The 12,591-nt window shown below is 36.9% G+C and overlaps 1 protein-coding gene and 1 long non-coding RNA gene across 3 annotated transcripts in view; one reads left to right on the top strand and one right to left on the bottom strand.

Moving 5' to 3' along the window:
- Positions 1-12,591, bottom strand: part of TTC6 (tetratricopeptide repeat domain 6) — a 211,827-nt gene that overhangs the window by 32,700 nt on the left and 166,536 nt on the right. Inside the window, exons 22-24 of the mRNA XM_069558767.1 lie at positions 5,540-5,689; positions 2,683-2,823; positions 1,107-1,220 (exon numbers count right to left, since the gene is read on the bottom strand). Coding sequence (XP_069414868.1) covers positions 1,107-1,220; positions 2,683-2,823; positions 5,540-5,689 — 405 coding nt within the window. The remainder of the gene's footprint in view (positions 1-1,106; positions 1,221-2,682; positions 2,824-5,539; positions 5,690-12,591) is intronic.
- The window catches only part of LOC138423163 (uncharacterized), a 76,187-nt gene that overhangs the window by 61,590 nt on the left and 2,006 nt on the right, over positions 1-12,591 (top strand). The gene's annotated exons all lie outside the window — the stretch shown is intronic.

Genomic DNA, 12,591 nt, shown 5'->3' with positions numbered 1-12,591 from the left:
CATAACAAAAATAGTACTTCCCTGCCCAGACCCCGACCATTGTTTGCAAGTTCAGGGTTACCCAGAAAAGGCAGGGGTGGGGGTGGGGAGGAAGCTGTCAAAGATACCTGCTGTGTAGGTTACTCTAATAAATGATCCTTTAATTGGCTCTTAGAATGGTAAAAACAGCCTGTGTTAAAATTAGTTATTCATTTGTCAACATTTCTGGAGGAAACCTGAAAATCCAGTTATTGGCAATTTTATATCCGTTTAGACAGAAACAATATTTCTCAACTTCTTTTTCTCCCATTGGAAATAAATCACTAAATTTCTAAATGTTTTAAACAGATTTAACTTTCCAGGTTTTAAGGAAATTGAGGGAGTGTGTCCACACACAACAGCGGGAACACGATGCAATCTTTTAAAAGAAGGCATCATCAACAATGAAATGATAGAAACAAGGAAGAGGAGATAGGAGGATGTCAGAAAAGGAGGCAAGAAATTGGGCAGAATACTAAAAAACTACTGATCTGCTCCCCAGAGGGGAATCTTGATTCGAAAAGGAAAAAACTGACAAGGAAAGACTGGAGAACGGAGTAAGATTCAAAAATATAAAAAGGGGCTTGCACAGGTAGAATCTGAAACAGGATAAATAGAGAAAAAGGTTTGCTTCAACCATCAGTTAGGCTTCAAAATGGTCTCTGAGCTGGAAACCATCACTCAAAACTGTCTGCTGCATCTGCGCTCTAAGCACTGTAACAAAATACCTCCCCAGGCTATTCTGGTTAATGTTGAGATTGTGAAGCAAACAATATTGCTAGAGATCACTGCTTAAAAATTCTACACACACTTTATCAGTGGAAACATTTTTCTCAAATGAGAAACATGTAACGCGTGTTAATTTACACAGTCCTTAGATGCTTTTATAAGCATTATAAAATTAATTTTCATTTGACATCACAGAGATTGTATATGAAAATTTGGTAAGCACTAACAAAAAATTAAATTTTCTTTAAAATGGTTCTTTGGCTTCTCAAGTTTTGTGTGTATTTCCACAGAAATTATTTTTCCAAAATTGTAACAGAAATAATAAGAAAATATGCTTTAAATATATTCACAAATCTTACCATTTGAAGTTCATTTATCTTGGTGTAACATAATGCTCTGTTATAAAATGCTATATAACTGTTTTTATCCATGTTGATAGCTGTAGTTAAATCTGTAATCGCTAGTTTATAAGTCTACAAAGAAAACATAATTAAGTGAGAAGAGTTCATCATAATGGACTTAAATTTAGTTGTAAAATAAATTATTGATTCTATTGGAGTTTTGGGACTACTCGTTTAATCATTCTGTGTATCATCCGTGAAATTAAGACAATCAAGCTAATCTTTTACAGAATTAATTAAGAAGGTCCCTTGGTAGGAACTGTTATTATAGTTTTTCTCACTCACAAATAAAATTCAATATACAAACAACTATTATCTTTTTTCCATTGTTGCTATATGTATCTGTGTGCTCGGTTGCTCTGTTGTGTCCGATTCTGCAACTCTATGGACTATAGCCTGCCAGACTCCTCTCTCCATGAAATTTTTTAGGCAAGAATATTGGAGTGGGTTGCCATTTCCTACTCCAAGGGCTCTTCGCCACCAAGGGATCAAACCTGCATCTCCTGCATTGACAGGCAGATTCTTTACCACTAATGCCACCTGGGAAGACCCCTGTTGCTATACAGCAATGGATAAAAGAGAAGCAAGCTAATTCACCCAACAAACATTCACCAGAGCTGGCTTGCTTCTGTCACTAGCACTATCATACCACATAATTGTCATGTTTTCTACCCACGTTCTCTTTTGCTTCTCTTTGATGCTTCCCTAATAACTTAGACATCCATTTTTATAGACAGTAATTTTCACAGAATTAACAGGTAATGCAAGGTCTTACCTTTGTTTTAAGGTATTATTTGCAAAATATTTCATATGAAATATATACAAAGAAATGTTAGAAAAGAAAAATAGGGAGGAAAAAAATATGCCAAGAAGCATTAGACATCAACAGTGTTGTCCACAGTTTTAATTCAGTAATATCCATTTAGGAACCATAACCTTTGATTTTGTTCTATGTGCATTATTTAAAATAGTAACATAAAAAAAATTCAAACAATCCAAATGCCCAACAATAAAGTGGTTAAACTATACTATGATGGAATAGTACGCAGTTGTTAAAACTGGTATTATCTTCAATGATTAAATATAAGAAGCGGGGTACAACACAGATTATTTAAGTAGCACAGTCCCAGTTTTTGGAAGTATATATTTTATTAGGAAAAAAAGACCAATGAAACACACCAAAATGCTCTCAGGAATTACCATCTGATGGTAGGGAATCAGGTGATTTTAATCTTCTTTATACCTCATTGTATTTTCCTAATTCTCTATAATAAATACTATTTCCTTAATAAAAATATATAATTAATTCCTTTTAAAATATAAATGTCAAAAATAAATATCCTTATTTTACAAAAACTCATTCAGTGAAATCCCTTTTGATGTACTGTCAAAGTGCAACACCTTCTATGTAGTTCTGCCTCCATTCCATGGCAATTCTCCTTTCACAGAAAGAAAGGGGGAAGTGAGTCCCTCCTTGGCATCCAAGCAGCCACACACTCTAAAATACCAGAGGTTAAAGTAGGAAATTCCTTACCCTGCTGTAGTATTTCAGAACTCCTCTGTAGACATAGGCACGCACACTCTGAGGGTAAATTTTGATGGCCTCATTACAACTCAAGATTGCTTTGGCGTATCTGCCTTTCAAACCATAGTAGGCTACTCGACTTAAATATGCCTTTTCAGAGAAAGAGAGGAAGAAAACGGAAACAGATTATTTCAGTAAAAGTATCAGTTCTGCCAATATATATATAGTAATTAGAAAAAATTTATGCATCCAAAGATGATATAAATCAGACTTTTTGTCACGCTCTTTTATTAAGAAAATTTCAAACTCACAGAATATTAAAAGAATAGTACAGTGAACACCCATACACATACCACCTGGATTCAATAATTATTAACATTTTGTAATTTTGTTGTTATGTCTGGGGAGGCCTTACAAATAGCTGTGAAAAGAAGAGAAGCGAAAAGCAAAGGAGGAAAGGAAAGATATAAGCATCTGAATGCAGAGTTCCAAAGAATAGCAAAAAGAGGTAAGAAAGCCTTCTTCAGCGATCAATGTAAAGAAACAGAGGAAAACAACAGAATGGGAAAGACTAGAAATCTCTTCAAGAAAGTTAGAGATATCAAGGGAATATTTCATGCAAAGATGGGCTCGATAAAGGACAGAAATGGTATGGACCTAACAGAAGCAGAAGATATTAAGAACAGGTGGCAAGAATACAGAAGAACAGTACAAAAAAGATATTCACGACCCACATAATCACGATGGTGTGATCACTCATCTAGAGCCAGACATCCTGGAATGTGAAGTCAAGTGGGCCTTAGAAACCATCACTATGAACAAAGCTAGTGGAGGCGATGGAATTCCAGTTGAGCTATTTCAAATCCTGAAAGATGATGCTGTGAAAGTGCTGCACTTAATATGCCAGCAAATTTGGAAGACTCACCAGTGGCCACAGGACTGGAAAAGGTCAGTTTTCCTTCCAATCCCAAAGAAGGGCAATGCCAAAGAACGCTCAAACTACTGCACAATTGCACTCATCTCACACGCTAGTGGTGTAATGCTCAAAATTCTCCAAGCCAGGCTTCAGCAATACATGAACCGTGAACTTCCTGATGTTCAAGCTGGTTTTAGAAAAGGCAGAGGAACCAGATTTCAAATTGCCAACATCCGCTGGATCATTGAAAAAGCAAGAGAGTTCCAGAAAAACATCTATTTCTGCTTTATTGACTATGACAAAGCCTTTGACTGTGTGGATCACAATAAACTGTGGAAAATTCTGAAAGAGACGGGAATACCAGACCACCTGACCTGCCTCTTGAGAAATCTGTATGCAGGTCAGGAAGCAACAGTTAGAACTGGACATGGAACAACAGACTGGTTCCAAATAGGAAAAGGAGTACGTCAAGGCTGTATATCGTCACCCTGCTTATTTAGCTTATATGCAGAGTACATCATGAGAAACGCTGGACTGGAAGAAACACAAGCTGGAATCAAGATTGCCGGGAGAAATATCAATAACCTTAGATATGCAGATGACACTACCCTTATGGCAGAAAGTGAAGAGGAACTAAAAAGCCACTTGATGAAAGTGAAAGAGGAGAGTGAAAAAGTTGGCTTAAAGCTCAACATTCAGAAAACGAAGATCATGGCATCCGGTCCCATCACTTCATGGGAATAGATGAGGAAACAGTGGAATCAATGTCAAACTTTATTTTTTGGGGCTCCAAAATCACTACAGATGGTGACTGCAGCCATGAAATTAAAAGACACTTACTCCTTGGAAGAAAAGTTATGACCAACCTAGATAGCATATTCAAAAGCAGAGACATTACCTTGCCAACTAAGGTCCATCTATTCCAGGCTATAGTTTTTCCAGTAGTCATGTATGGATGTGAGAGCTGGACTGTGAAGAAGGCTGAGCACCAAAGAATTGATGCTTTTGAACTGTGATGTTGGAGAAGACTCTTGAGAGTCCCTTGGACTGCAAGGAGATCCAACCAGTCCATTCTGAAGGAGATCAGCCCTGGGATTTCTTTGGAAGGACTGATGCTAAAGCTGAAACTCCAGTACTTTGGCCACCTCATGGGAAGAGTTGACTCATTGGAAAAGACTCTGATGCTGGGAGGGATTGGAGGTAGGAGGAGAAGGGGACGACAGGATGAGATGGCTGGATGGCATCACTGACTCAATGGATGTGAGTCTGAGTGAACTCCGGGAGTTGGTGATGGACAGGGAGGCCCGGCGTGCTGCGATTCATGGGGTCGCAAAGAGTCGGACACTACTGAGCGACTGAACTGAACTGAATTTTTTCTGAACAATTTGAAAATAAGTTGTAAACATTTTAAAAATTCACTCCAAGTCTTTCAGTATACATCTTCTTTGAAGATGACATTCTCCTACACAACCACGTTACCACTGTATATCTAAAAAAATTAATAGTATTTCCCTAAAATCATCTGATATTTCATTCATATTCAAATTTCATGCACTTTAAAATCAACATCCAATGGAGTTTCATCTATTGGATTCTATATTGTCTCTATGGTCCCTTAAAAGGCAGTATACAATGTAACAGCAAAGCAAGAAGTAAATACATTTATTTATATAATATAGTATATAAAATAATAATGACTAATAGGTACATTAAAATATTAACAAATTTATATATGTTAAAATTCACAAAGCACTTTTACCTATATAATATCCCTGTTGGAAATCATATTTCCAGTTCAAAGGAAAATAGAGATAATATATAGATTATTTAAACAGCTGAAAAGTAGATAAAAGTAACTGTTGCTAACTAATAACAGTAACGCTTCAAGATTTGATAGTCTTAGCAAATTTAACACACTCTCCAAACCAGAGCAATCACCCGTTTAAATACCTGGTAATGTTTAGGATCAAGGGTAATCGCACGATTGAAATCCAGGATCGAGCCATTCTTATGGAGTTTGACTTTACAAAGCCCGCGGTGATAAAAGCTTTCTGCAAAATCAGGATTTGCTTTCACAGCTTTTGTAAAAGAATCATAAGCCTAGAAGAGCATATGGGTAAAAAGCAAATCATTCAGTGAGTAGAATACATTAGTTAAAAAGTTAATACATTACAGTATACAACTATTATTTAGAAGTTTTTATTTTTTGGTCTTTTTAAATATGTTTTTCCCAGTGAACTTTGTGGAGCCAAAAAATATGACTGACCCAGGTTTATTATAATTTATATGTTCCCTTATTCACAGACTAATGTCTACATAATTCATGTTGTTACAATACTTTTGAAGGGGTAATTTTTTAAATTTATTTATGTATTTATTTGGCTATACTGGGTCTTAGCTGTGGTATGCAGGATCTTTAGTTGTAGCATGCGGGATCTAGATCCCTGACCAGGGATCAAACAAGGCCACCCTGCATTGGGAGCACTGAGTCTTAGCCACTGGGTCACCAGGGAAGACCTTCAGTTCAGTTCAGTTCAGTCACTCAGTCTTGTCCGACTCTTTGTGACCCCATGAACTGCATGCAGCACACCAGGCCTCCCTGTCCATCACCAACTCCCGGAGTTCACTCAGACTCGAGTCAGTGATGCCATCCAGCCATCTCATCCTCTGTCGTCCCCTTCTCCTCCTGCCCCCAATCCCTCCCAGCATCAGAATCTTTTCCAATGAGTCAACTCTTCCCATGAGGTGGCCAAAGTACTGGAGTTTCAGCTTTAGCATCATTCCTTCCAAAGAAATCCCAGGGCTGATCTCCTTCAGAATGGACTGGTTGGATCTCCTTGCAGTCTAAGGGACTCTCAAGAGTCTTCTCCAACACCACAGTTCAAAAGCATCAATTCTTTGGTGCTCAGCCTTCTTCACAGTCCAGCTCTCACATCCATACATGACTACTGGAAAAACCATAGCCTTGACTAGACGGACCTTAGTCAGCAAAGTAATGTCTCTGCTTTTGATCGTAACAGGACTTTAATCATTATGTGTCTTATTGTGTTTCTTCAAAGAAATCACAATTAGTATTTATTATTTCCCATGAGGACCAGTAGATAGTTACAAAATATTAAAACAAAAGAACTCCAGAGTTTTTTCTAACATTGTAAAGCAAAATTAGGTTTCCCCTGCTTGTCCAAAGGACTAAGAACATGAAAAATATTTGTAATTAATCTCATATGTATTGTAATTTCTTAAAGGAAAACTAATCAAGTGCAATTCTCTTTTAAAGTTAGGAAGATACAGGTCTCAGACACCATCCAACCCTATGAATATAAGGACTGGAATGATGTGTGGGTGTGTCTGTCTGTGTGTCTGTGTAGTTGTGAAGTATCCAAAAAGAGCTAATGATATGTTATTTACATATTTATCATATCAGTGAAAATTTTGAAAAGGAGAATTGTATAAAATAGTCAAATATTATTAGGTTGGTACAAACATAATTTTCATTTTTGCAATGTTGAAATTTGCCATTTGATATTGGAATACATTCTTAAATGTGATTACATTATGTTATTTTAATACACATTTTTCACTTTATGTTTTTTTGCTAATGATTTATTGCTGTTTATTTTATGTTTATTTTAGATTATGGAAATGATGTTAGACAAAAAGCAAACTTGAGAGATTTTCTTTTTTTTTTTATTTTAATTTTTACTTTATTTTGCTTTAAATACTGCATTGGTTTCGCCATACATTGACATGAATCAGCCACTGGTGTACATGAGTTCCCAATCCTGAACTCCCCTCCCACCTCCCACTCCATATCATCTCTCTGGATCATCCCTGTGGACAAGCCCCAGGCATCCTGTATCCTGTATTGAACATAGACTGGCGATTCGTTTCTTACATGATACTATACATGTTTCAATGCCATTCTCCCAAATAATCCCACCCTCTCCCTCTCCCTCTCCCACAGAGTCAAAAAGTCCGTTCTATACATCTGTGTCTCTTTTGCTGTCTCACATATAGGGTTATCATTACCATCTTTCTAAATTCCATATATATGTGTTAGTATACTGTATTGGTGTTTTTCTTTCTGGCTTACTTCACTCTGTATAATTGGCTCCAGTTTCATCCACTTCATTAGAACTGATTCAAATGTATTCTTTTTGATGGCTGAGTAATACTCCATTGTGTATATGTACCACAGCTTTCTTATCCATTCATCTGCTGATGGACATCTAGGTTGCTTCCATGTCCTGGCTATTATAAACAGTGCTGCGATGAACATTGGAGTACACGTGTCTCTTTTCTTCGGTGTGTATGCCCAGCAGTGGGATTGCTGGGTCATAAGGCATTTCTATTTCCAGTTTTTTAAGGAATCTCCACACTGTTCTCCATAGTGGCTGTACTAGTTTGCATTCCCACCAACAGTGTAAGAGGGTTTCCTTTTCTCCACACCCTCTCCAGCATTTATTGCTTGTAGACTTTTGGATAGCAGCCATTCTGACTGGCGTGAAATGGTACCTCATTGTGGTTTTGATGTGTATTTCTCTGATAATGAGTGTTGTTGAGCATCTTTTCATGTGTTTGTCAGCCATCTGTATGGCTTCTTTGGAGAATGTCTATTTAGTTCTTTGGCCCAGTTTTTGATTGGGTTGTTTATTTTTCTGGAATTGAGCTGCAGGAGTTGCTTGTATATTTTTGAGATTAGTTGTTTGTCAGTTGCTTCATTTGCTATTGTTTTCTCCCATTCAGAAGGCTGTCTTTTCACCTTGTTTATAGTTTCCTTCGTTGTACAGAAGCTTTTAAGTTTAATTAGGTCCTATTTGTTTATTTTTGCTTTTATTTCCAGTATTCTGGGAGGTGGGTCATAGAGGATTCTGCTGTGATTTATGTCAGAGTGTTTTGCTTATGTTCTCTAGGAGTTTTATAGGTTCTGGTCTTACGTTTAGATCTTTAATCCATTTTGAGTTTATTTTTGTGTATGGTGTCAGAAAGTGTTCTAGTTTCATTCTTCTACAAGTGGTTGACCAGTTTTCCCAGCACCACTTGTTACAGAAACTGTCTTTAATCCATTGTATATTCTTGCCTCCTTTGTCGAAGATAAGGTGTGCATAGGTGTGTGGATTTATCTCTGGGCTTTCTATTTTGTTCCATTGATCTATATTTCTGTCTTTGTGCCAGTACCATACTGTCTTGATGACTGTGGCTTTGTAGTAGAGCCTGAAGTCAGGCAGGTTGATTCCTCCAGTTCCATTCTTCTTTCTCAAGACTGCTTTGGCTATTCGAGGTTGTTTGTATTTCCATACAAATTGTGAAATTATTTGTTCTCGCTCTGTGAAAAATACCGCTGGTAGCTTGATAGGGATTGCATTGAATCTGTAGATTGCTTTGGGTAGTATACTCATTTTCACTATATTGATTATTCTGATCCAAGAACATGGTATATTTTTCCATCTATTAGTGTCCTCTTGATTTCTTTCATCAGTGTTTTATAACTTTCTATATATAGGTCTTTCGTTTCTTTAGGTAGATATATTGCCAAGTATTTTATTCTTTTCGTTGCAATGGTGAATGGAATTGTTTCCTTAATTTTCTTTCTCATTATTAGTGTATAGGAATGCAAGGGATTTCTGTGTGTTGATTTTATATCCTGCAACTTTACTATATTCATTGGTTAGCTCTAGTAATTTTCTGGTGGAGTCTTTAGGGTTTTCTATGTAGAGGATCATGTCATCTGCAAACAGTGAGAGTTTTACGTCTTCTTTTCCAATTTGGATTCCTTTTATTTCTTTTTTCTGCTCTGATTGCTGTGGCCAAAACTTCCAGAACTATGTTGAATAGCAGCGGTGAAAGTGGGCACCCTTGTCTTGTTCCTGACTTTAGGGGAAATGCCTTCAATTTTTCACCATTGAGGATAATGTTTGCTGTGGGTTTGTCATAGATAGCTTTTATTATATTGAGGTATGTTCCTTCTATTCCTGCTTTCTGGAGAGCTTTTATCATAAATGGATGTTGAATTTTGTCAAAGGCTTTCTCTGCATCTATTGAGATAATCATATGGCTTTTATTTTTCAATTTGTTAATGTGGTGAATTACATTGATTGATTTGCGGATATTGAAGAATCCTTGCATCCCTGGGATAAAGCCCACTTGGTCATGGTGTAGGATCTTTTCAATGTGCTGCTGGATTCTGACTGCTAGAATTTTGTTAAGGATTTTTGCATCTATGTTCATCAGTGATATTGGCCTGTAGTTTTCTTTTTTTGTGGCATCTTCATCAGGTTTTGGTATTAGGGTGATGGTGGCCTCTTAGAATGAGTTTGAAAGTTTACCTTCCTCTGCAATTTTCTGGAAGAGTTTGAGTAGGATCGGTGTTAGCTCTTCTCGAAATTTTTGGTAGAGTTCAGCTGTGAAGCCGTCTGGACCTGGGCTTCTGTTTGCTGGAAGATTTCTGATTACAGTTTCAATTTCCGTGCTTGTGATGGGTCTGTAAAGATTTTCTATTTCTTCCTGGTTCAGTTTTGGAAAGTTGTACTTTTCTAAGAATTTGTCCATTTCTTCCACGTTGTCCATTTTATTGGCATATAATTGCTGATAGTAGTCTCTTATGATCCTTTGTATTTCTGTGTTGTCTGTTGTGAGCTCTCCATTTTCATTTCTAATTCTATCGATTTGATTTTTCTCCCTTTGTTTCTTGATGAGTCTGGCTAATGGTTTGTCAATTTTATTTATCCTTTCAAAGAACCAGCTTTTGGCTTCGTTGATTTTTGCTATGGTCTCTTTTGTATCTTTTGCATTTATTTCTGCCCTAATTTTTAAGATTTCTTTCCTTTTACTAACCCTGGGGTTATCCATTTCATTTCTAATTGCTTTAGGTGTAGAGTTGGGTTACTTATTTGACTTTTTTCTTGTTCCTTGAGGTATGCCTGTAATGCTATGAACTTTCCCCTTAGCACTGCTTTTATAGTGTCCCACAGGTTTTGGGTTGTTGTGTTTTCATTTTCATTCGTTTCTATGCATAATTTCTTTTTTGATTTCTTCTGTGATTGGTTGGTTATTCAGAAGCGTGTTGTTCAGCCTCCATATGTTGGAATTTTTAATAGTTTTTCTCCTGTAATTGAGATCTAATCTTATTACATTATGGTCAGAAAAGATGCTTGGAATGATTTCAATTTTTTTGAATTTACCAAGGCTAGATTTATGGCCCAGGATGTGATCTATCCTGGAGAAGGTTCCGTGAGCACTTGAGAAAAAGGTGAAATTCATTGTTTTGGGGTGAAATGTCCTATAGATATCGATTAGGTCTAACTGGTCTATTGTATCATTTAAAGGTTGTGTTTCTTTGTTAATTTTCTGTTTAGTTGATCTGTCCATAGGTGTGAGTGGGGTATTAAAGTCTCCCACTATTATTGTGTTATTGTTAATTTCCCCTTTCATACTTGTTAGCATTTGTCTTACATATTGCAGTGCTCCTATGTTGGGTGCATATATATTTATAATTGTTATATCTTCTTCTTGGATTGATCCTTTGATCATTATGTAGTGTCCTTCTTTGTCTCTTTCACAGCCTTAAAGTCTATTTTATCTGATATGAGTATTGCTACTCCTGCTTTCTTTTGGTCTCTATTTGCATGGAATATCTTTTTCCAGCCCTTCACTTTCAGTCTGTATGTGTCCCTTGTTTTGAGGTGGGTCTCTTGTAGACAACATATATAGGGATCTTGTTTTTGTATCCATTCAGCCAGTCTTTGTCTTTTGGTTGGGGCATTCAACCCATTTACATTTAAGGTGATTATTGATAAGTATGATCCCGTTGCCGTTTACTTTATTGTTTTGGGTTCGGGTTTATACGTTCTTTTTGTGTTTCCTGTCTAGGGAAAATCCTTTAGCATTTGTTGGAGAGCTGGTTTGGTGGTGCTGAATTCTCTCAGCTTTTGCTGGTCTGGAAAGCTTTTGATTTCTCCTTCATATTTGAATGAGATCCTTGCTGGGTACAGTAATCTGGGCTGTAGGTTATTTTCTTTCATCACTTTAAGTATGTCTTGCCATTCCCTCCTGGCCTGAAGCATTTCTGTTGAAAGACCAGCTGTTATCCTTACGGGAATCCCCTTGTGTGTTATTTGTTGTTTTTCCCTTGCTGCTTTTAATATTTATTCTTTGTGTTTGATCTTTGCTAATTTGATTAATATGTGTCTTGGGGTGTTTTGCCTTGGGTTTATCCTGTTTGGGACTCTCTGGGTTTCTTGGACTTGGGTGATTATTTCCTTCCCCATTTTAGGGAAGTTTTCAACTATTATGTCCTCAAGTATTTTCTCATGGTCTTCCTTTTGGTCTTCTTCTTCTGGACTCCTATAATTTGAATGTTGGAGCGTTTCATATTGTCCTGGAGGTCTCTGAGATTGTCCTCATTTCTTTTAATTCGTTTTTCTTTTTTCCTCTCTGATTCATTTATTTCTACCATTCTATCTTCTATTTCACTAATCCTATCTTCTGCCTCTGATATGCTACTATTTGGTTGCCTCCAGAGTGTTTCTGATCTCATTTATTGCATTATTCATTATATATTGACTCTCTTTTATTTCTTCTAGGTCCTTGTGAAACCTTTCTTGCATCTTCTCAATCCTTGTCTCAGGCTATTTATCTGTGATTTCATTTTGATGTCAAGATTTTGGATCATTTTCACTATCATTATTTGGAATTCTTTCTCAGGTAGATTCCCTATCTCTTCCTCTTTTGTTTGGTTTGGTGGGCATTTCTCCTGTTCCTTTACCTGCTGGGTATTCCTCTGTCTCATCATCTTGGTTATATTACTGTGTTTGGGGTGGCATTTCTGTATTCTGGGAATTTGTGGAGTTCTCTTTATTATGGTTTTTCCTCACTGTGGGTGGGGTTGTATCAGTGGCTTGTCAAGGTTTCTTGGTTAGGGGAGCTTGTGTCGGAGTTCTGGTGGGTAGAGCTGGATTTCTTTTCTCTAGAGTGCAATGAGGTGTCCAGTAATGAGTTATGAG

This window comes from Ovis canadensis, chromosome 18, assembly GCF_042477335.2.
Source record: "Ovis canadensis isolate MfBH-ARS-UI-01 breed Bighorn chromosome 18, ARS-UI_OviCan_v2, whole genome shotgun sequence".
Taxonomy (NCBI): Eukaryota; Metazoa; Chordata; class Mammalia; order Artiodactyla; family Bovidae; genus Ovis; species Ovis canadensis.
The sequence above is the reverse complement of the archived record's forward strand: the minus strand, read 5'-3'. Positions and strand labels throughout refer to the sequence as shown.